This window comes from Eublepharis macularius, chromosome 2 (assembly GCF_028583425.1).
Source record: "Eublepharis macularius isolate TG4126 chromosome 2, MPM_Emac_v1.0, whole genome shotgun sequence".
NCBI lineage: Eukaryota > Metazoa > Chordata > Lepidosauria > Squamata > Eublepharidae > Eublepharis > Eublepharis macularius.
In genome coordinates this window covers 210883754-210907638 of record NC_072791.1, presented here as the reverse complement: position 1 = coordinate 210907638, position 23885 = coordinate 210883754, and the positions used below count along the sequence as shown (strand labels likewise).

The window sequence follows — 23885 nt, the reverse complement described above, 5'->3', positions numbered from 1 at the left end:
TAGTAAGAATTTTTGGGTATTTTTGGATGGAGGCAACAATTTCATTAATACACAAAGAAGGAGCAGACGCGAAGGAGATCAAGAATTACAGACCTATCTCCCTGCTCAACTGTGGTTATAAAATATTTGCTACAATATTTGCTACAAGATTTTGTTGGCGGGGCTACCCCTGGTTCAATATGTGCGCAGCTGGTGCCCATGCACTTGTACAAGACGATCCTGGGATACAGCATTGCATATCCTCTACATTCTTCTGTCCCCGTATTGCTTCTGGAATCCTGCCGACTACACCAAATGTATTGTCAATGGTTCAAAAGGATTCCAACAAGCAATATTTGTGAACAAAAGGATGCAGCTTTATTCAGCAAAAAGAATAATAACAATCCTCCACCCACCATATCAGTAACCTTTATAAGGAGTTTCAGCAAGCAGTCCTTCACACCAGGGTGTTTCAAGAGCCAGGCAGTCTTCCAGGCAGCCACGCCAGTCCTTCTAAGAAGCCTGGCCAATCAACAGCTGGGCTAATCTTCTGAAAAGTCAGTCCCCCTCTCTCAGAATTTTCTCACCCTTATCAAGCCACCCTTCCCATCACCAGGTGCTTGCAATTTGCAGTGCTGTGTAAAGGTTAACTCCCTGCTGCCCTGAGGCTGCTATTCACATGGAGAAGGGCTGCGTGGCTCACCACCTATCTCTTCATTATCACAATGGTCTTCTGGCATTTTCCACTACAGTATACAGCTGTTTGGATTTTTTTTTAATTTTATTAAATTTCTAAATGGTGTAAAAATCTCAAACTCCCAGTTTCTAGAGGACCTAAAATTCCTGCCAGATCTTTGGATAGCCTTTCTTAACTGGCAACATTTGCTGTCATACCAAATGTGCTTCCCCTTCCACATTTTCTCCCATTGCTCCATATGGATATTATATCCAAAATGTTTAGTCCATTTAACCATACAGTCCTTCACTTGTTCTATTTCAATTTTTAGCATAAATTCATACATTCTAGATATTAAATGATCTTCTTTTTTACATAACTATTTTTCAAATGTACTAGTAGTTTCTTCTGTACCATACATTTTAAGATCATTTTTAAACCTTTCTGATAGTTGCATATATGCAAACCACTGTAAAGCCTTTCTCTTTCCTCTCTAGAATGCATTTTTGTCTCCCCTTGTGAAAAATTACATAGATCGTAGCATGTTAACCAATTGTTCCAAATTCGAGAAGGAGTTGTTGCGAGTGTCGAAAGGATGAGAATGGATCTCTTAAATATATTAGCATATTATCAGCATACATGCTTACTTTAAAAAATTTTGTGTCAATGGTGATGTCTTTTATCAGTTGATTATGTCTTAAGTGCTATGTTCAGATGTTCAATGGCTATTGCGAATAAAGTGGGGGAAAGAAGGTAGCCTTGCCTGGTTCCTCTTTTGATATGTATTGGGTCTGATAACTGGCCATTTATTTTAATGTTTGCAGTGGAGTAAGAATAAATTGAATTAATCGTGTTAAGGAATTTGTTACCGAAACCCATATATTGCAGAATCAAATATAAGTAGGTTGGTTCAAGCAAATCAAATGCCTTTTCAGTGTCAAGAGAGAGGAACGCTGCTTCTATTTTGTTCAACTTACAGTTTGATAATAAATAACATTTTATAGGTATTGTTGGTTATGTCATGATCCAGATTGATCTGTGTGAATGTACTCAGAGATAAAGTTTATGCGTTTAGTTAGAATTGATGTGAATATCTCGTAGTCCTGATTTAACAGGGAGATGGGCCTATATGATACAGGGTTTATAGAATCTTTCCCTGATTTTGTAATTAAAATGATTGTTGCCATTGTCCATGATGGAGGGATTCACCCTGTTTCTAGTATCATATTACAGGCTTCTGCAAGTGGTTTTACTAGTAAGGCTGCAAATTTCTTGTAAAATTTGGATGGGAATCCATCTGGGCCAGGAGATTTGTTGTTTTTCAGTTGTTTTATGGCATCTAAAACTTCTTGCTGCATTATATTACTATCTAAAAGTATACGAGGCTTGTCTTCTAGTTTTTTGGTGGTTTTAAGAGATTGCCAAAATTGAGAGATGTTCCATTGATCCTGGTGTTTTGAACTACAGTCTTGAAAGACCTTAACAATTTCAGTTGATCTTGAATGCAATTTTTTATTTTTATCATAATGTTAACATAATTTATTAAGCGCTTCTTTTTGACCCTGTGTAAAATGAGGCACAGTGCCTTGGGAGAGTTAAACTAGTGTTTTTGCTTAATATATAACAAGTCTTTCTGGATTTTGTTAATTTCTAGTTTCCAATAACTTACATTGCATTAATTACTTATGGTATATTTTTTGCTCCCCGTCTTTTTTGTTGATTAGTTCTTGTTTTGGGGCTTTCCTCTGTTCATTTAATTGTGCAGAAAAGGCTATTTCCTCTGGTGACAGCTTTAAGAGTATCCCAGAGAATATGTGGTTTGATATAATTCATTGTGTTATTATTAATTGCTGCTTCTATCGCTCTTTCTCTTTCTTTAGAAGTGTTTTGCGTAGAAATCAGAAATTTAAGTAAGCTCCAGTTTTTTTGTTTCTCTGTCTTGTACATCAGTACGCATCATGAGGTTGACTGGAGAGTGATCAGAAATCGAAAGGACATCTATTTCAGAGCTAATTGATTTTTTGACTAGAGAATCTGAGATTAATATGAAGTCTATCTTAGTGTAGACATTATATCATGATGAAAAGTATGTGTCGTTCTTTTCATTGTAATGTAGGTGTCTCCAGATATCCGTTAGGTGGTTATTTTAATTATAGATGCCAACCTCGTTATGTGTTTTTTCTTTTGATTTTTTAATTACTGAAATTAGATTTATCAATCTTATGGTTAATGATATAGTTTAGATCTGCTCCAATAATCAAATCTCCTTCTTGAAAATGTGTTAGTTTGTTTAGAGTATCTTCTATGAAGTCTAACTGATTAACATTTGGGGTATAGAGAGAAGCTATTGTGTAGATGTGGCCTTCTAACATACCAGTAATTAAGAGGTATCTACCTTGAGGATCTTTGTTTTTTGAGATAAGTATTGTAACACTTCTGGATTTTGATGTTCCTGTAGCATGGAATTGAGCTTGAATCCAGTTTGCTTTCAGGTTGTTGTTGTAGTTTGGTCTAAAGTGGGTTTCTTGTAAGGTGATAGTATGAGAATTTGTTTTGGCCAGAAAAGAGAATACGTTTTCATTTAATTGGGTTTCCCTTTACTTTTACTTACTTTACTTTATTTGGTATTTAGCCCTCCCTCCCTGCAAGCAGGCTGAGGACGGGGTACATCATTCATAAAAAACATAATTATCTAAATACAATTAAAATCATATCATAAAATCATAACTCAGGTGGCCTATTGCACATTCCTGCCCTCAAATACAAAGAGGGGGACTCCCAGATGGATGGGATGTCATTGGCTAGGAGAAGATGACAGGAGGCTCAATGATGGTCCTAATACTGGCCTCAACCATATGCCTGGTGGAACATCTCTGTTTTGCAGGCCTGCCGAAATGATACCAGATCTTGGCGAGCCCAAGTGTCTTCAGAAAGAGAGTTCCACCAGGTTGGGACCAGGACGGAAAAAGCTTTGGCCCTGATTGACACCAAACAAGCCTCCCTGGAGCCAGGGATGACCTGCAAGTTCTTGCGTGCTGAACGAAGTGCTCTCTTGGGTACATACGGGGAGAGATGGTCCCTTAGGTGTGCTGGTCCCAGCCTGTTTAGGGCTTTAAAGGTCAACACCTTGAAATGAACCTGGATCTCCACGGGAAGCCAGTGAAGCTAGTGCAAAACTTGTGTAATATGTAACCTGAATGGAATGTCTATCAGGACCCAAGCAGCAGCATTCTGGACCCACTGTAGTTTCCAGGTCAGACCCAAGGGTAGCCCTGCATAGAGGGAGTTACAGTAATATAGCCTAGAGGTGACTGTTGTATGGATCACTGTGGGTAGGTCCTGGACTGAAAGATAGGGGGCAAGTTGCCTAGCATGCCGTAGTTGGAAAAAAGCAGTCTGGGCCACAGACGTGACCTGAGCCTGCATAGATAAGTAGGAATCCAGGATCACACCAAGATTCCTGACTGATGAGACAAGCACTGATGGGGCCCCCTCAAAAGCCGGAAGACAAATCCTCATATTCTGCAGCCCATGTCCCAAATACAGGATCTCTGTCTTTGCAGTGTTTAGCTTCAGTCTACTCTGCTTCACCCAACCAGATACCGCCTCCAAGGCTCTCAACAGGACGTCCGGGGCCGATTCAGGTCGGCCGCCCATCAACAGATATAACTGGGTGTCATCCACATACTGGTGACAACCCAGTCTGAAACTCCGCACCAACTGGGCGAGGGGGCACATATAAAGGTTGAACAACAGGGGAGAGAGTATCGCCTCCTGCGGGACACTGCACATCAATGACTGGTGCACAGACACTCCCCTACTTCTACCCTCTGTCCCCGACCATGGAGAAAGGAGACAAGCCACTGCAAGGCCATCCCTCGAATCCCCACATTGTCAAGGCAGTGGGCCAACAACTCGTGGTCAACCGTGTTGAACACCACTAAGAGATATAGCAATATCAGCAGTACCAATCCTCCTCGATCCAAGTGTCTGCGGAGATCATCCGTGAGGGCAACCAACACTGTCTCCATCCTGTGGTCTGGACAGAAGCCGGACTGGTATGGGTCCAGGACAGAAGTCTCTTCCAGGAAAACCTGCAGCTGCTCGATCACCACCCGCTCAATCACATCTCCCAGGAATGGAAGGTTCAATACTGGGCGGTAACTGGACGGGTTGGCGGGGTCCAAAGATGGCTTTTTAAAGAGAGGCCTCACCACGGCTTCCTTCAATGCCCTGGGAAAAACCCCAGAGCTTAATGATGTATTAATAATATTCTCCAGTTGGGCCCCCAATCTGTCAACACTGGCTTTCACCAGCCACAACAGGTAGGGATCCAGAGAGCACATGGTGGGCCTGACCAGCCGCAGGATCCTGTCCACCTCATCCGGGGAGACCAGACTGAAGTGATCTAAGGTTGAGCCGCAAGATGGCAAAGGGGCCTCTAGTTCTCTTACTGTATCAACCATGGCTGGCAGATTGCGGTGGAGAGACAAGATTTTATCTGCAAAAAAGCTCCCAAAAGCCTCACAGCTAAAAGCTGAATTTCTATTTTGGCAGTCTCCCTGAGAGAGGGAGACCAAGGACCGAACAACCTGAAACAATTTTGCAGGGCATGAGCTTGCAGATGCTATGGAGGCGGCAAAGTATTCCCTCTTTGTCGCCTTCATAGCCACCTCATAGGCCTTCATAAATACTCTATAAGATGCCACGGGTCTGTTGCCACACTTTCTCTAGCCATCTCAGTTCCCGCTTCATCAGACGTAGCTCCTCCATATACCAGGGGGCCTGTCTGACTTGGGGACAGAGAGGGCGATGGGAAGCGATCTCATCAATCGTTTTCAAGAGATGGTCCTGCCAGTCTCCCACCAAGTCACTTAATGAGCCGCCAGGGGGCATTGGATCCCACAGAGCATTCTGGAAGCCAATTGGATCCATGAGTCTCTGTGGGCGAGCATAAATCAACTCACCACCTATGCAGGAGGGGGCTGGCACTCCCAGATCAGCCTTCAGGACATGGTGGTCTGACCATGGCACCACTGTAGTGGCATCTATGTTCAACTGAACCCCCACCCCAAAGATCAAATTCAGCGTGTGGCCTGCTTGATGTGTAGGAGCAGAAACAAATTGGGAGAGTCCCAGTGCTGCCATGGATGACACCAGGTCTGTAGCCTGAGAAGAGGTGAGATCGTCAACATGGACATTGAAATCACCCAAGACTAACAGTCTAGGATGTTTCAAGGCCCACCCTGATACCGCCTCTAACAAACTCGGCAGGGTAGCTACTGGTGCGCTAGGTGGTCAGTACATTGTAAGAGGTGATTTTTATTTTAGAGCTCATGATTATTTGACTAAGAATTAGTTAAGGATTGTGGATTTATAGTATTTGTTTTAGCAAAGAAACTGAATAGATTATAAATTAGATTGAAATACAAAGAGAGATGTTAAGGGACTGTAATTTTGGAGATCACTGAGTTTTAAGTAAATCCCTGCTCACTTTCTCTGTCTGTGTAAAGACTGAGCAAAAGCCTAGTAAAATTGGCCTTGGTGAGCTAACTTACTTGTTAGTATGACATTATGTAAATTAGATTGAATTATAGTATTTAATTGATTGGACAATTGAAATCAACAGTGAGTAATAGCAAGAATGGGACTAATTGAAGCTTGATATAACTGGTCAATTGCTTAAAATGATTTAAAAAATTGTTTATGTATTTTTCCCCTTGTTTATTTTATTTATATTTTTTCACTATTATTTTTTTCCTGCTAAAAAGAATGTCAAATCTAAATAACAATTGTAAATATAGTATCAACTAGAATGAGAGAATTACTGACTAACACTTCCTATAAACAAAACAGTTCTAACTCTCTTTGAACAGACATTAACTCGTTAAAATAACAATGCAAACAGTAAAGACAAAGACAAGCTTAATAGAACAAGTGTTTGTATAAACTATTACTAACTATATAACTAACAATAGTATAATCAATTTGCTAGAATTAAGTTCAGTTATAGTAAAACTAGTCAGACCTACGTAACTTTTTTTGAGAATTAAGTTTTATACTTTTGTAATTAACAAAGTAGTTATAATATCTTAAGAACTAGTATTAACAGCTCAATGTGATAATAGAAGATGGTATAAACACAAGCAATCTGAAATAAACAGCTATAAATAGAAGTTATTATCAACAATGGAAAGTGAGAACTATTTGATAGAATTAAATGGAACAATACATTTGCATCTTCAAATTTAATTAATATTTCTAACTATTATTAAATTCCCCTCCTTTCCCACCTGTTACCCTCCCTTAGTTCCCTCTCTTCTCCCTCCCCTTACTGTTCGCTTCTTGTTTGCAACCTCTTGCTGTTAATTTAAACTGTAATCCACCCCTTCCCCTAATTAATAATGAAATTCTGTCCCTTTAATCAAATATTTGTATTAAAGCCCACCCCCTACCCTTAATGCAGTTAACTCCTTATTAATTATTTATAAAGGGAAGGTGCAATAACAGAATTAAATAGTAAACTAAAACTGCCATGCAAAAAAGACACAGCAGTATTGGCCTCAGCCAATTTCTTGGTGTTGCTAAACAAAATATACAGGGAGCAACACTCAGAAAGTCACATCCACCCCTTCCTCAAATCCCATGCTGAAGTTAAATATATATAATTTGTTAATAGAGAGAATATAACTGAGCAAAACCTAATTGGGATGCACAGGGATTTTACTCCCTTTTGCTGGAGATGGAGACAGCGCGTTTGGAAGTTTCCATTTGTTTGATGATCTTTCAAAGTCCATTGCAGTTTCTATACTCAGTTCTTGTAGCAGCTTCAGACCCGATTCTTCATCAGTTGCTGTAAAGTGCTTCCCTTGATGTTGGACTGAGAGGTTAACGAGGTTATACCATTTGATGTTGGCTCGTCTGAGAGCTTCAGTTACTGCTTTCACAGTTTTCCTCTTTTCAAGAATTTCACTGAGGAGGTCTGTGAAGACATAGATGGGTTTGCCTTCATGGAGGATCGCTCCATTTTTTCTAGCTGCTTCTAAAATTCTTTTTCTGGTCCATTGATCTGATAATTAAAATGTCCCTTGGGAAGTCCTGTGATCTTTTGCCTTCTGGCTCCAATACGATATGCCTTAGTGATAATTGGAGTGATGCCATCTTCCAATCTGAATTGTCTTGCCAGCCACGAGGTTATGTAAGCAATTAAGTCCACATTTTGTGTGAATTCCTCTTCTATGCCTCTTAGTTTAACATGTCGTTGCCTAGCATTTAGCTCCAATTTAAGTACTCTGTCTTGCAGAGTCTCAGTGGTCAGAGTGAGCTTTTTAACTTCATTGTTAGTTTCAATACTAGTTTCTATTTCTGCTTCCGTTCAGGCTCACTCTATGTAGATCGAGACATAAGTCTTCCAGCTGATCAGTTAGAGGTTTAATTGTAAGAACTGATTTAGTATGTTTTGTTCCAGTTTTGTTAATTTCAAGTTGAGCTGCTCTGCTGATAAGGGCTGCGTTCCCTTAGGGGTTAGTTGTGCCTCTGCCATTTTGTAAGTTGCAGGGACGGAGGATTCTGGAGACCCGGTTTTGATTTTGCGATGGAAAAAACCCCTGCAGGTTTTTAACTGCCTTTCCCGGGTTTTTCTTCTTACCTGGGTTAGGTTTTCCCCTATTAAATGTAAGATTTTATTTTTTGCTTGTGATGCTGAAGTGATTTGGGGCTGAGGTAGATGGAGCCTTCTCAGTCAGCGTCCATATTTGGCGGCTCCAAAGCCACACCCCTTGTTATCCTCTTAGCAGAAGATATAGCTTAGGCAGCTGCCTGGTGCAAGTTAGAATTCTATCAGCTGTGAAATCTTCCAGTTTAAGGAGTGCCTTCTTCCATTTTGAGAAGTCATATTGGACAAAAGCTTCATGTGCATCCTTGTCTCTTGATGTGTTTGGAAGAGGAACATTCATGTCATTTGCTGCATCATTAGAAAGCCATTCACAAGTTTTTTTCCCAAGTATCTTGGTACTGTCAACCTGGCTTTTGCTTCACATTACTGCAGGATGTTGTAGGTGTACAAGAGGAATCTTCAGCATTAAAGGACTTTCCCTTTTCTAACAGCATATCTATCCATGGCAAATTGAATGGAATGGTGGACTGAAAACCATTTAAAGAAATACCAGGATTCTGAAAGAGGGGAAATTACATATAAAAAATAGGAGAGGGGTTAATCATGGTATTGGAGAACAGAGGTTTACAACCTGATTCTGAGGGGATTTGGGGATTCTTTTGGTAGGTAGATACTACCAAGGCTATCTTGGTAGTATGTGCTGTGAAGAAAATGGCTTTGAGCCAAAGGATTGTCTCTCTGAGAGTCTTGTCTGTGATAATGCTTTCTTTTTATCCCGAGTCTTGATAAAAATTCTTTACAGGAACACCCCCAAACAGTTTGTCCCCCCTGGAAGGCGTAGGCCAGGATGATGTTCTTGGAATGTAGGTCTGTTGGCCATGCTCTCAGCCAAAGGAGTCTTCATGTCACTGCTGCCAAGGCTATAGCACTTGAAAAGGGAAGTGTGCCCAGTGTGGCATCTGCTGTAAAGGTACTTCAAGATCCTGTTTGCTCCTTTGAGGAGGCATTTATTAATGTCTGGAGTAAGTTTGCTTTCTAATCCGCACTATAGACGCTTTGGAGATGATGGAGGATATGGTTGCAGTTTCAATGGCCGTTGCTATGGCCTCATGAGCTCTCTTCAACACAGCCTCTCCTTTTTTGCCTAAGTTGTCCCAGACTGAGCCCTGGCTGTCTTCTGATAAGAGACCAAATGACTGTAGAGCAGCCATTGAAGCATCAGCTATGAGCACCTGCAGCATCTCATTTGCAAAGGAATGTAAAGAGTAGTTTTTAAACAGAACTTGGGGATTGGCAATTGGCTGACTCAGCCGTAAAATGTCTCTCAAAATACTCTGGGAAGGGGAAGACCTTTTCTGGGAAGGCTTCCCTGGGAAAGAATTCTTTGTTTCCCCCACCAAGTGTGGTTCTGGAGTGTTTTAATCAGTAAGTACTGATAGTTCTCTGGATTAAAGAGGTGTGCCAATTGTTCTGGCATCGAGATTTCTTCTTCCTCATCTGATAAGAACTCTCCCTCCTCCAAGATAGGCAGCAGGGGTGCTAATTACCCACTCCAGATGTGGGGAGATAGTGATGAAAAATAACATGGGACTCTTTCAAGGCCTTGTAATTGGAATGAATACACTTTAAAACCTTTAACAAGTATCCCTTGGAGGGCAAGTTTGCTGCTAGCAGCTGTGGTAGTCCACCTTCTCCATGTTATTGATCCCCTCCTTTGTGAGGCTCCCTGCATTCTTTCCCATTCAGGTTCATTTTTGGGTAGCTTCAGCCACACCTCTTTGTTCCTCCTCCAATCTATCCCCTTACCTTATCAAGCTAAATTCATCCAGCTAAATTCCAGAATTGAATTTTCATGGCTAATCAGCTTGAAGTTTGATCAGCAGATTGAATATAATTAACAGTCCTCTTTTCAGTTATAATGTGTGGTTCAAGAGGAATTAATTGGCTTGAAAGAGGATGAGTCCTCTGCTTCAATAGGAATAATCCAAAAAGAAGGTGGAAACCACAGGAGTGGGTGGCTCAAAAGTAAACGTATTTATAACAACATCAATAGTGTGGAAAAACACAATATTTATATACATCAATTCAAAAATACAGGTGCATAAGATACGAATGCATGAATTGGTAAGTCAGTTAAACAATGTACAGTGTCCATAGATGCCGAGGGTGCAGACTCTCGGGTCAGGTATCCCGAATCCCGTCCACTGTGGGACGATGAAAAGGTTTACTTCAAAACAAATTGTAAATGCGGCAATGCCCGACACGCAGCACCGGTATGAACCGCCGTTTCGTCCACGACCTCTTCAGGAGCGTATTTGTCACATCTGTAAATTACAAACCATAAAACAAATATACCATCTGACAAGTCTCATAAATAAAGCAGAATGAAAACATTACATTTACCCAATACAAAGCAATTCAAAAAGGATGCACCACAGCTTCAAAATCACAACCACAGCTCAAAGGCTAGTCAAACCAATCAAATCGGCTTATTTCAGCAGCGTGCTTACAAAAAGGGGTGGATTAAATATTGTTCTACAGCATTTTATTTAAAGAAACAAAGAACAATGACAAATTCATGGGTAGCACAATTAATATTTGAGGAAATAAGTCATCTGCACCACCAATAATGGAAAGGCATTATAGGAAGCAAGGCAAGTCTAGATCAGTGTTCAGCCCCTTAGGTTTCAAGGTATCAAGCTTAAAAATCCATTGTACTTCCTTACGAAGTACCAAAAGGCATCGTTTTGAGCAGAAATACGAGAGGGAAAAAAGTCTTTCAGCACTGCCACCATAGCCGGAACTGGGTCATTATTTTTCAAGGTCAAATACGGTGCTTTGAGTCTGGTTAGCATGTGGGACTGCTCAGAGAATGGTAACCTGCTTAAAAAGCAGAGTAGATCCGAGTCCGTTTGATCATAATGAGCAGCTAAACCAGTTGAAGCATTGGGGCTTGTTTGACATGGGGGGGGGTATCACACTTCTGTCACTTTGTGCAAGAAGATTGTATAGTCATGTCAATAAGCAGAGAAGAATCACAGTTGATCTTCATACTTGAAGAGAGGGAGAGCTTTCCAGTGGAGACACTTAGCATCACCGGTTTAGGAAAATGGTTTGTTGTTTATTAACCAGCCCCTTAACAACTGGAAGAAGCGGATTCGTTTTCGTTTTCGCGGCCATGTCGGACGCTCCTCTCAGCAGGTCCGAGAAGAAGCGGCCGAGCACCCTGACCGGGCGGCTGATCTGCAAAGGTTAGCCCCCAGGGCTCCCAGGGAGGGAGTCTGGGTCCGGGACGCGACGGGAAGAGCCCTCTGGCAGATCGAGGCAGGGGGTAAATTGCCCGTTTGTCCCTATGGAGGCCGGCAGACGTGCGTGGCGCCTTGTGTGCTGCCGGGCCATGGAAAACGGCAAAGAACAGGATTAGGCGGAAGCCTGTAAGTAAGCGAATCCCTTCTGTTACTACAAGCGCATGTGAAGGAGTGGTGGGATCTGAAGCTTAGAAGATTCGGATTTTTCCCCCGTCGCAGAGTCTCGGAAGATTGGCGGTCCCCCCCCCCCCTAAAATGGCAGCAAAAAAACAGAGTCCTGCTTTGGGCAAGTCAGTTTCGGCTGCCCTGCAGGGAAGAGGTGAGTCGCTCGAGGAACTGGTGAAAAGATCGGTTACTGAAGCCATAAAACCCTTTGTTGACAAGCTGAATGAAACAGATCAAAGGGTGGGCTTAATTGAGAGCGATGTGAAAGCCATCAAGGAAGTAGTGGGGGGGGCAGAGAAGTCTGCTCAGGAAAATGCGTCACTTATGAGAGCAACGAACAAGGAGCTAAAGTTGGTGGAAAATCAGCTGATTGGGCTGCAAGTGGAACGAACACAGACCATTTTGCGTCTCCAGAATGTTAAAGAGGAGGAAAACGAGGATTTGTGGGATCTTGCCTCGGAACTTTTAGCGTCACCCGCGAGGGCAACTAAAGAAGAAGTAAAAAGCGCCATTTTGGGAGTCCATGGGGCATCTTCAAAATATGCAATGAAGCGGCAGCTGCCTCGCGAGATCGTTATTGAGTTCTCATTCAGGAGGGTCCGGGACAATATCCTATATAACTCATATAATGCGGAGTTGGACTTTCTGGGAAATAAAGTCAAGATACTGAAGGACGTTCCATTTTTAGTTCGGAAGAGAAGATTTAAGTATAAAAAGCTGGCTGCTCTTTTGAGGGAACGTGACATAAAGTACAAATGGCTATTTCCGGAAGGAATCGGGTTTAGTTATAAAGATCAAGCTTACAAGATTAATTCGGAAGATCAGCTAAGGGATTTTGTGGACAAAAATCCAGAATTTGGGCCAGACATCAAGCAAAAAGAAGAAGATTTGAAGCCTGAAGGGAAGGGGGAGGCAACGAGCGCTGCGGCTGTAGCTGCTTAGAGAGAACTGCGTCCGAGGCCCAGAGGGGGGAAAAAGATTTAATTTGAATTGTAATTTGTATTTTGTAAGATCAACCATTCCATCATTACTTTATTAAGCTATTTTTTAATTACGGCAGTATGAAGGGAAAGCATTGAAGTGTAGTGTTTAGTGTTTGTAAGTTGCCTTCCCCTTTTTTCCACCCCCCCTTCCCCCTCTTCTTATTCTCCCTTCTTTCCCTTCCCTTGTACTATTGTAGTTTTTTGTAGTTTATTGTTTTAGATGTTAAAAAGAATAAATATATATATATATAAAAAAAACAACTGGAAGAAGCGGTTTTACAACAGAGTTAAAGTGTCATTTCATGGTAACGTTGAAAGAAGTCATATAATCCCTCTTACCTAAAAGAAGGCAGATAATTGATTTTGAAAAAAAAGGACAATAGGCTTTTGAAAGAGAGTCTTGGAAACCATTCCGAGTTTAGAATCATAGAGCTGGAAGGGACGCCCAAGGTCATTCATAGTTAAATGGATGGTGGGGTGGAAGTTGTGAAGTTTGGTGAAATCTCTCGAGGGCTGCTTTGCCATGGGTCCAGAAAATAAAAATATCATCAATATCATCAATATCATCAAGTAGGGGAGAGTGCCAATGGGTAGGAGTTCAGAAAATGCTGTTCTAGGTCCGCTATAAAAATGTTGACAGTGTGGAACCATGTGGCTGCCCATTGCTGTGCCATTGATTTGAAGATAGAGGTTCTCACCAAACTGAAGTAGTTACGGGTGAGAACAAACATTCAGAGTTCAGTGAAAAGACCTGCTGTGGTCTTGCCAGGGATGATGTTTATAATGGTTTGTAGTTCATCCTGATGGGGGGATATTAGTGTCCAAGGACTCAACATCCATGGTGGCTAGAATGCTATTTTCTGGGAGATAGTAGATAGACTGCAGTTTCCTCAGGAAATCTGTGGTATCATGGACATAGCTGCAGGTTTCTGTTGGTCCCTGATGTCCTGCCTAGTTTGTAGATGGGTCACATGACCTCACTAGGCCAACCCCAGCTGGACTGAAAAAAATTCATATTCCACAGAATTCTGAACCTGATCCTATTGGTTACTCCACAGGGGCTAAGTGGGATGAAAATAGCAGAATGTGGCCACCATTTCTACTAAATAAGTTCCAGTTTCCAGTTATGCTACAGCCGGGGCTGGGTTGGCACATGCGGGGAGGGACTTCTAAAAGAGGGGCTTTGCGCATCCATTAACTGCCAGATGGTGGGGCATAACAATTTTGACAGGAAGTGGTTGTCTCAAACTACTATAATCTATCTTTGGATCTTGTCCAACAGATTCCTCCTTACCTTGGGATGATCTAGTTTTTCTCTTTCAGAAGAGAATTAAAATTGACTAATGTGCATCTGTTCTTTTGGAATATATTGTCATACAAAAAGCGGAGTGGATAAAAGTCAGATCCATATGATTTTAAACATCCTCTTGAATTCATACAAAGGCCCTTATTTTATAGAGCATGTCCTAGTCTATGGACAACTCTGAAACAATCATACACACACTACTCTATGGTGCCGCTACGACACAAAAATGTCATATGAAAACATGGGTCCTCATGGGTACCCTGGATTTTTACATGAGGTCACCCCAAATTCACCATACAGTCCCACATCATGTCATTTGCCACAGATTGCACTAAAAAAATGTTGTACCCACCGCTTTATGGCATCGCCATGGGGCTTCAAAAGCACAGATCTTCATGAGTTCTCTGGATTTTTATATTGGGTCACCCAAAATTCTCCATACAATCTCATGCCATGCCTGTAGCCACAGAGTTGACAAAAAAACCCACCCACCCGTTTGTGGCTCCTCCACACCTCAAAAAATTGGTTTCAAGGCACAGATCCTCAGGAATCCTTTGGATTTTTATATGAGGTCACCCCAAAACTCATCATATCATCCCATATCATGCTCATAATCAGTTTGCAAAGCAAAATAGGCATCCCCAGTAAAAAACAGCTAAACGAAGTGGTAACCACACGTAGGGATAAATGAACTACAAAGCAACTCTTATTTCTATAGCATATAAATTTATTTTTCAAAGTGCAATGTGCTAAGTGTAAAGATCACAATTTGTAAATATTCATATGCCAATATAATAAACCACCCTTCCATCTGAGAAGGAAATACTATATCTACAAAGCTATACAAAATATTTAAAATTGGCCTTGCCTTCCAACAAAACTCTAGTGCCGGTTCTACAGTTTTTTAAGTTAATAATTACGAACTCTTTCGTTGATAAATAGCTGTGCTGGCACAGAATACTCCCATGCAGTTGTCAATTCAACAGGAGCGTGAACCGTGGTTATGTTGCTTTGACCAAGGTTAATGAGTTTTTCTTTGTTTATTCTTTGTTTAGTCGGTTTGCACCAAAAAAATCATGTACTTTCTGTTTTGTGGCCCCATCAGGGCACTGAGAGGAGGCAAAATGACCAGAGGGGAAGGGTTGAGTGTTATCTATCCTTTGCTTCTTTGCACTCGTGAGCGTACCAACAGTTCATTGTGACTGGATGTGCTTTCATGGGCCTTTTATTAGTAAAATATGACTTAAGTTGCATATTGATGTCAGCAAAGGTCTTTATGGCATCAGTGCTGTGATGTAACAGATCAGATCTCAGGGAGATCAGCTCTGGGCTTATAAGGGCATGGGCTAGAGTGTTATGTTGTATAATTTTCCAGACCATCTAAGTCTCCTAAGGCTGGACTTACTGCCTTCTGCAAAGCCTGGGTCTGGAGTTAGTTGGTGTTGAATAATAACCACTAAGGACAGTGGGCATTCAAGGCAGAATCTACAACCTCAAATCTAGCCACCGAATTCATTAGAGTAGAAGAGATGGCTATATAGCCTATCGTGCTGGCCTTGCGAGTGGACAAGTAGGTGAAAGTCCCTCTGGATGAATCAAAAGAAGTGCCATGAAGAACATGTAAATGGAGCAGTGAAAGGAGTTCCAGAAGTTTTGAGCCATACTTATTTATGACCCTGTCTTTCATAGAGCGGTCTAAAAGGTGGGTGTGCGCTGCAGCCTGGGCATTCAAGCCTGCTTTTACATCCATTCCCCCTGGACCTATTCTCACAAATTAAAGTCACCACATAAGATGATCTTATCAATAGAGTGTTGGGAGATCAGCATTTCCAGTGCAGATAATAAGAAGTTCTAAAGGTAGCTCCCTAACTGGGGACCAGCAGCTTTAGGAGGAATATACATTGATACATAACAGGGGTCCAAAATAGGAACCCCTTAAAAGTAGAGTCTGGATGTTATAAGGACAACTGTTCTCTAAAATTTGCACATTGAGATTCAGGTTGACAGTAATAAAACTTACTAGTCCTCCACTACTTTGGAGGAGGACAAAATCCCTTTGAGTGGATTTTGGTCACGGGCACAACAAAGGCCCTAAAACCCTCCATGGATGGAGATGGAGAATTGAAATTCAGGATGTTAAAAAGTCAGAGTCATACAGCTTGTGGCTCCAGCCTCCCAGGTTCCATGATAAAATCTTTAATCGTCAGTCTGTAGGTGATATCTTATTTAGCTCTCCCTCAATGCCTAAACAGATGCAGCAGTTTTTGTGAAGAAACAGCTTTCAAAGATAGGTGCTTGCTTGTGTTGGATTCTTGGTGGTCATTGGCTGTTTTATATCTGAGATTCTCTTGTTGGGGACGGGTAGGGATATCTTTCATGTTTCTTAGGTCTGCCAGCTTTGAAGAGGATAGTGACTGGGGAGCTTGGAGGGGGAGTACTCAGATACCTGTGTGAGTTGAGGAGCAGCTGGCACTGAAACTTGTTGAGATAAGTCACTTTTTGTGCTCAGGAGTTTTTGTCTTAGGTGTTCCATTCTGGTAGGTGGTAGGCAGCTCGCCACGTTGAGTTCCATTATGGGGTTCGATGTTTATGTTTACAAACAGTTATACATATTTTATGAGGCTGCAATTTTGGCTGAAGTGAATCCTCGTCTGCTTGCTGCCTCCAGGTGCTTGCTTTTTCTCTCTGTGGTCTCTGATATATAGAAGGTGGAAGTAAGTGATTTCCTATTTGAAAGCTGTCTGAGACTAGGCTCACACTGGGGTAGTCTGTAATTATCTGAATGATACGCCTTTTATTTCTCTACCATCCCATCAGCGTTCTATTTGATTTTGAACACCCATTTGCATCCAACAGGTTTTCTGTCTGGAGGTAACTTTGTAAGAGTCCATATTTATTTTACATTTATGGATTGCAGTTCTCCTTCCATTGCTTCAATCCATTTGTCTCTTTCTTCTGCTGGCAGTTTAGATATTTCTTTCCAGTTCTTGGGTTCTTTTATTATAAGTTACACAGTTTCACAAAATCCATATTTCTTTGGTGTGTTTCCTTTACTGCTTCTTTCTGATCATCTAACAGTGATTGCTGCTTCTGTCTCCTCTGGTCCAGCCCCTGCTTCCCCTTCTGTTTGAGTAGTCTCTTGATAAAGTAGACTTGCTGGTTCCTCGGGTGTCACTGCTGGTAACCAATTGACCAATTCTTCAGGAGCAGTTTGCATTTTTTCGATCAGTTGTCACTGTGGATTCAGTTGTGTTAGAAGCATGTGGCAAATGGTTCTCATCCACATATACCACATTGTGTTCCTTGACTCTGTGTTCTTGAGGATTGAAAATTCTGTATCCTTTTCCACCAACAGAATATCCCACGATTAGTCCAACTTAGGCTCGAGGATCAAGCTTTCCTCTTTTCTCCTTTGGTATGTAGGCATAGGCTTTGGAACCAAAAGTGTTGAAGTGCTTCAGAGCTGGCTTCTTGCCAAACCAAGCTTCAAATAGAGTGATACCCGGTTACCTTTGAAGATACTCTGTTGTGTAGGTAAACAGCTGTGTTCACAGCTTCAGCCCATAATCCCTTGGGCAGTCCAGAATGTAGACCTGCGTATATCCTGTATAGACCTGTTCAATTTCTCAGAACATCCATTTTGTTGTGATTGAAGCATAGTTACTTTATGCTCAATGCCTTCAAGTTCCAAAAATCTTTTAAATTCTGCATTGCAATACTAGTCTCCACCACCATCAGTACGTAGACTCTGGGGTGCTTTGCCAAACTTGTTCTTAACTGTGGAAGCAAAGCATTTGAATTTCTCAAGTATTTCATCTTTCCTCCTCATCAGGGCCGATTCCAGACGGCCCTCTGCAATCTGAAACGTTGCGTGTTGTCACGCGTCATCGCGTGGAAAACGCGAAATATCACGTTTTCTCGTGCAAGTTTTGCGTGACCTCGCGCGAGAAAACGTGATATTTCGCGTTTTCCACGCGATGACGCACGACAACGTGCAATGTTTTGGATTGCAGAGGGCCGTCTGGAATCGGCCCTGGTATACAAAGCTGTATTTTGTTTTGTTTTTGATAAAAGTTGCAAAATACTTGTTCCCGCCAAAAGATGGTGCTAGTGGACTGACAAGGTCTGAGTGTACAGTCTCTAGAAACTCCTCATCATGAGTGGTGGACTTTCCTGTGTAGCTTGGGCCTGTCCCCTTTGCTTTGAGAAGTATGTCACATTTTTCTTTTGCCTTATTATAAACAGATATGGAAATTCCACAATCTTTTAACAACTTCTTAATACTTTGCACCCTATGGAGTCCTAATTTGACATGCCATGAATACAGACATCTGTAGTGATTACAAACACCTTTACTAGTTTAACAAACTTGTCCTTCACCATCATCAGCTTCTGAGTCTTTAGGAACAGCCCCAAGATAATGAAATTTATTTTTATTTTCCACCACAAACTCAAGACCTGACACCTCACCAGCAATTATACTTCCAGTTACCTTGTCCGCTCTCCTGTTGTAGCATATTCTGTGCGGGGTGTGTGTTGGTATTTTCCTTTAAAAAAATAACTGCAATTTTTCACACTATTTACCTTTGAATGATGAACTTGAATTTTTTGGTTTAGCCCAAGTACATTCTCATCAAATGGAGGAAAAGTGGTCTTCCACAGAAACTTGTGCTGATGGTGATAACCTTCAGAATGAACAAAAAATGGGGAAGAGCGGTTCTGCTTCTGCCTCTGCCTCCTCGAGATGTATCAGCAAGACTCTTGAGGACTTGCCTAATTCGTCAGTCTCTCTAGATTTGAGCAGAAAGGATCTGCAGCATCTAACTGATGATATATATAACTTATTAAACCTTAAAGTAAGTTTCTCAGATATTGCACAAATTATTAAAATGTATAATCTTTAGAGAATAGTGGAATAGTAGGTTAATTTTTTTTAAAAAAATTGTCTTCTCCACTTTCTTAAAGTTCATAATAGATTAAGCAAAGTAAATGTGCATTTTACATTTCAGTAATTCTATATACAATCCTGCAAAATTACATGATTGTTAGATAAAATTTTACATATTAGTTTTATACATAATGCATGGATTGTACACTAAGCAGTAGAGGTGGGCATGGACCAGAAAATGGACCAAAAAATCACACTGACCGGCTCAGTTTGTTGTTCGCAAACCAGTGGGTTGTAGGGACGCCCGGTTTCCACAGACCCATGACCTTTTTGCCAGTCTGTGTTCCATTGGTCTGTCTGTGGGTTTTTTTTTTGAAGTTTAAAGCGTTCCCAGCACCTCTTACAAGCGACGCAGGGAGCACTTTAAACCCCCCCTTGCTCCAGAGAAGTCCAGTCAGGGACTTCTCTGCCTTCAGCTGGAGCCAAGGGGGGTTTAAAGCACTTCCAGCACCACATGCAAGTGGTAACAGGAGATCCTCACTGAGCCTCCCACCAGCCTCCCACTAAGTGTGGGGTTACACAGTGTCCACCGGCCGGCTGCCCAATATATGGGTACAGCACGGGGCTGTGTAGTGCCCATTCGTTTGCTGACCCATGTATGGGTTGCAGTACATTATCTGTCCACTTCCCTCCCCTGTATGTTGATGGGCAGGAATCTGAAATTGGCCCCATCTTGGGACAGTTATTATCTGTTGGTTGATTTTATGATGAACTGTTGTTTTATGAATTGTTTTAATATTTGTATTATATTTTTATAACTGCTGTACTTCGCCCTGAGCCTGCTTGTGAGAAGGGCAAGTTAGAAATGTAAAAAATAATAATCATAATTTAAACCCCGCCAGTCAGCTGGAGCAGGGAGGGGCATTAAAGCACTCCCTGCACCGCTTGCAAGCAGTGGCCTCACAGACCCAGTTTGTGGAAGTTCGTGGTCCATCTGGTCCATGAAACTCCATGAACTTTTGGCCCGTGGTCTTTTCCCGGTCCGTGCCCGTCTCTGCTAAGCAGTCTAAAATTGCTGTATTTTTAAAATATATTTTTCTCTCAGCATCTGCATCTGGAAGGAAATGCCCTGTCTGTGATTCCTGAGGATTTTTTTCAGCACCTGCCAAATCTTGTTTGGCTGGATCTGCGATATAATAGAATTAAAGAGCTTCCCCCTGGAATTGGATGCCACAAGTAAGTCTTCTGCTATGTTTCTACTTCAAAAATAATTTTACTCTTATTCTGTCTATTGCATAATAAATATTCGTTGTGAAATTAGTAAATGTTGTTCTTACTGGCTTAGAAAGTGAAGTACGATTAAGAAATTCTTCATTTCAAATAGTCCACTGACCCAATGGTCTTGGACAACATAAATCACACTAATATCACCCTCTAATTCCACCATCACCTTGAAATTACAGCAGCCAGAGATTTTGCCAAAACTAGCATTATACCTTTACTTTACTTTAATTGAATTTTTATACCGCCCATCTCCCGAAGGACTCAGGGCGATGTACAGCAAAAGTAAAACATACAAATATAAAACAATAAGAATATAAAATATAAACATATTAAATAATTTAACTAAAAACAGGACAATTCACTTAAAACACATTTAGGCCAGCCCCGCTTGTTGGAACAATAACGTCTTAAGGGCACAGCGAAAGGTGTGTAGGTCAGGGACCATACCTATCTCTGGGGGCAATTCATTCCAGAGGGCAGGTGCCAAAATCAGTATCAGCTAGCAAAAAAGCTGGGGAAGTAGAAGAAGGACTTGAAGCAATCCAGAGATCTTTCAAAGGGGCACCAGTACATACTCAGAGAAAATATGAGCCAATGTTTCAATTGCACCTGATCCACAAATACACAATCTATCTGAATAAGCTACTGCTCGGAATCTGTCCTGAAAAACTGTGGAGGGAAAAGCATTTAACCTAGCCAAAAGAAAAGCCCTTGATACTTATTATTTATTTATTAGATTAGATTTTTAGTCCGCCCTCCCTACCAAGTGGACTCAGGGTGGAGCACAACATTTTAATTTACATAAAAACACATAAAAGCAGATAAAACATTACAATAAAATTTAAAACACTACATACAATAAACAATTCTCAGATGGCAATGGAAGAGTTAATTCATTTCCGACATGGCCCATATATCCATATCCATATCTATATCTATATATATATAGGGTGGTGGACAGATCTTTTCAAGTCAAGTCAAGTATGGCCAGCAGGGGCCCAGCCTAGCCTACGCCATATGCCTGGAGGAATATCTCTGTCTTACAGGCCTGGCAGAAGGATCATTTTCATCAGACAGAGAGTTCCACCAGGCCAGGGCCAGGACTGAAAAGGCCCTAGCTCTGCTCATGACCAGGCGAGCCTCCCTAGGACCGGGGATGTTCTGCCAAATGCAGCGGTTCTTTTAGGTTTGGAGGCAATAAGCACGCCAGTGGATAAGGAAAGCAAAATGCTTTATTCAAACAATATATACAGGCAAACAGGAAAGCATTTGTACCTTACAAGAATTCTCGCCTTCAGCTGCTAGGAGCCCTGAGTTGAACAGCAAGAGAGACCCCAGGCCATCAATCAAGCACACAGCATCTGATATGCCTATGTTGAAGTTCCCACCTTGGTTTTCCAACCTTGGCCTTTTATTGCTAAGCTTAATGATTTGATTTAGTACAGCTGGCCTGTAGGCCTGCATCCCACTCATTCCCAACACCTGGCCCCTTAGCCAACACTTAGGATAAACAACTCTGAACACCAAAACTATCTAGAATCCTCCCCCCTGATGTTCCACAGCTGATACGCAGCACTCCTTTCTTGTAAGGAGAAAAGCAAGTTACACAAGTTCTACAGATAACTGAAATACCATCATGAATCAGCATATAGGGAACACCCTCCCCATCCATCACTTTTTTTTTAAAAAAAATTATTTTTGGAACATTTTTTTACAATTTTTATGACACCAAACACAACTAAAAACGAAACAAGTACCAATTCAGGTAAGTTGCATAACACAATAGATGGGTGTTTTGTATAATACATGAAAAAGGTAATTTGTCTGCAGTGCCAGATGTTCTTTAGAGGGTAAAGGGGTCAAAAGAGTTCGAGTTCACTCCACAAGATGTCAAATAGTCTATAACTAGTTACCAGTCTTCCCAAAAGCTAGATTGTGGGTCGGTCGAATCTGTTGATTTGAGCTTGTATGAAATGTTTCCCATGAAAAACAGGTCCCACAATCAATCGTGCCAGGCTGAGATGTTAGGAGCCGATGGGTTACCCCATCCATCACTTTATTTATGAATAGGGCAGACGTGAATAAATAAATGTGGCTCCACCTGTCAGAGGTAGCCTTTAAGTCAGCATGCAAGTTGTGTATTGCCATGAAGGAAAAACTCAATGTATTGTGTTGCTCACCTTTTTATCCTGCCTCTCCACCTAGGTGGCATGTGTGTTTTCATCCTACAGCCTCATTTTATCCTTACAAGAACTATGTGAGCTAGGTTAGGCTGAGAGAATGGTGAGTGGTCCAAGGCTGCGAAGTTCATGACAAAGTGAGAATTTGAACGCAGGTCTTTCCAGTCCGATTTATGAAATAACGGTCATGCATACACTGATGCAAATACACTGATTTCATATTATAGGCACGTGCAGTAGTTTAAGCAACTACATATATATAAGCAGGTTTTCCCCAAGAGATTTTTTAATTTATTTTGTGCCATCAACGTGCATGCTGCTTCACAGAATACAAAAAAGGTCCATTTGTTTCATTTCAGTAATACGTACTTAAACCATTTCAGTAGAAGTGGGTACCTAATGGGTTGTCCCAGAGTCTTAACAGAAAAGATGGATTTCAATAAGGAGTTTGAAGTAAGAGAGAGCGATCTGATTGGCTGTGCAGATTTTTTAAAAGGTGCTTTTGGCGGCAGCTGCTACCGCAGTACCATGCCTTCATTTTTAGAAGGCATCGAAATAAACAGAGCTTCTGCCTGAAATGTTGAAGAGTTATTATTAGAGTTACACATCACCTCACTCCCTGACCATTAGTAGTTGGCTCTACTTCTCATGGTAGCCATTTTACGGTTGGCTCTGCCCTCAGCATCTGTTTTGTAGTTCCTACCACCATCTTGCGTCTGAATTCCAAAGGTGCCTGCAAGTTCAAAAGGTTGGGCATTCCTGCAATAAAGTGATGGTTAGATACAGTGTATTCCAAAGCAGAAAGGCCAGCGTAAAGGGTCTACTGCCCTGATCCATAAAAGATGTGCATTGCAGTGATGTGTAGGAGCGTGGGATAGACTTGTACCAGCAGAGGCTAAAGTCCTCAAGTTACTGTACACGGCAGAAAAATTACACTGTTAGCAGCACCTACGGTGTCCATTCTGTACCCATCCTATGAAGATGGCAAAGCTGTGCAGCTTGATAAGAATGACATTATTTCTTTTGGGGATTCCTAATTCATTAATTAGATCCCTTTCAGATTCTGGCTGCATATATCTGCCTCTTTGAAATATTATTCCTATAACGGGAAAAGTCGCGAAACAAAATTATATAATTAAAAATAACAATGGTTATATAATTCATTTTTGTTTAAATATTTGTTATTGTCATTTTTCCCTTTTCTTTTGCAAAGGCAACTGAAAACTCTGCTGTTAGAAGGAAATCCTATTAAAAGATTGCCTGTTGAGTTTGGTAAGTACTTTTTCTTCGGTAATGCATGCTTTAAAAAAATCTGACAGTTTTTAATAATTAGCCCTTACTGTACCCACACTCTATAAATAATAAGTAACTTGCAATAGGTTTCATCATAATACAGTCCATCTACCTCTTTTGTGCCGTGTGCCATGATGTTGAATAAAAATGTATTAACAACAGACAAGAAGGTTAAGATTAGCAATATCGGGATTAGGTCTAATAAATC

At 41.3% G+C, this 23885-nt stretch overlaps 1 protein-coding gene across 1 annotated transcript in view; it reads left to right on the top strand.

Moving 5' to 3' along the window:
• The first annotated feature begins 18669 nt into the window (after positions 1–18669).
• LOC129325233 (leucine-rich repeat-containing protein 27-like) overlaps positions 18670–23885 on the top strand; it is a 43096-nt gene continuing 37880 nt past the window's right edge. Inside the window, exons 1-3 of the mRNA XM_054972857.1 lie at positions 18670–18888; positions 20026–20156; positions 23598–23656. Of these exons, the coding sequence (XP_054828832.1) occupies positions 18670–18888; positions 20026–20156; positions 23598–23656 (409 nt within the window). The remainder of the gene's footprint in view (positions 18889–20025; positions 20157–23597; positions 23657–23885) is intronic.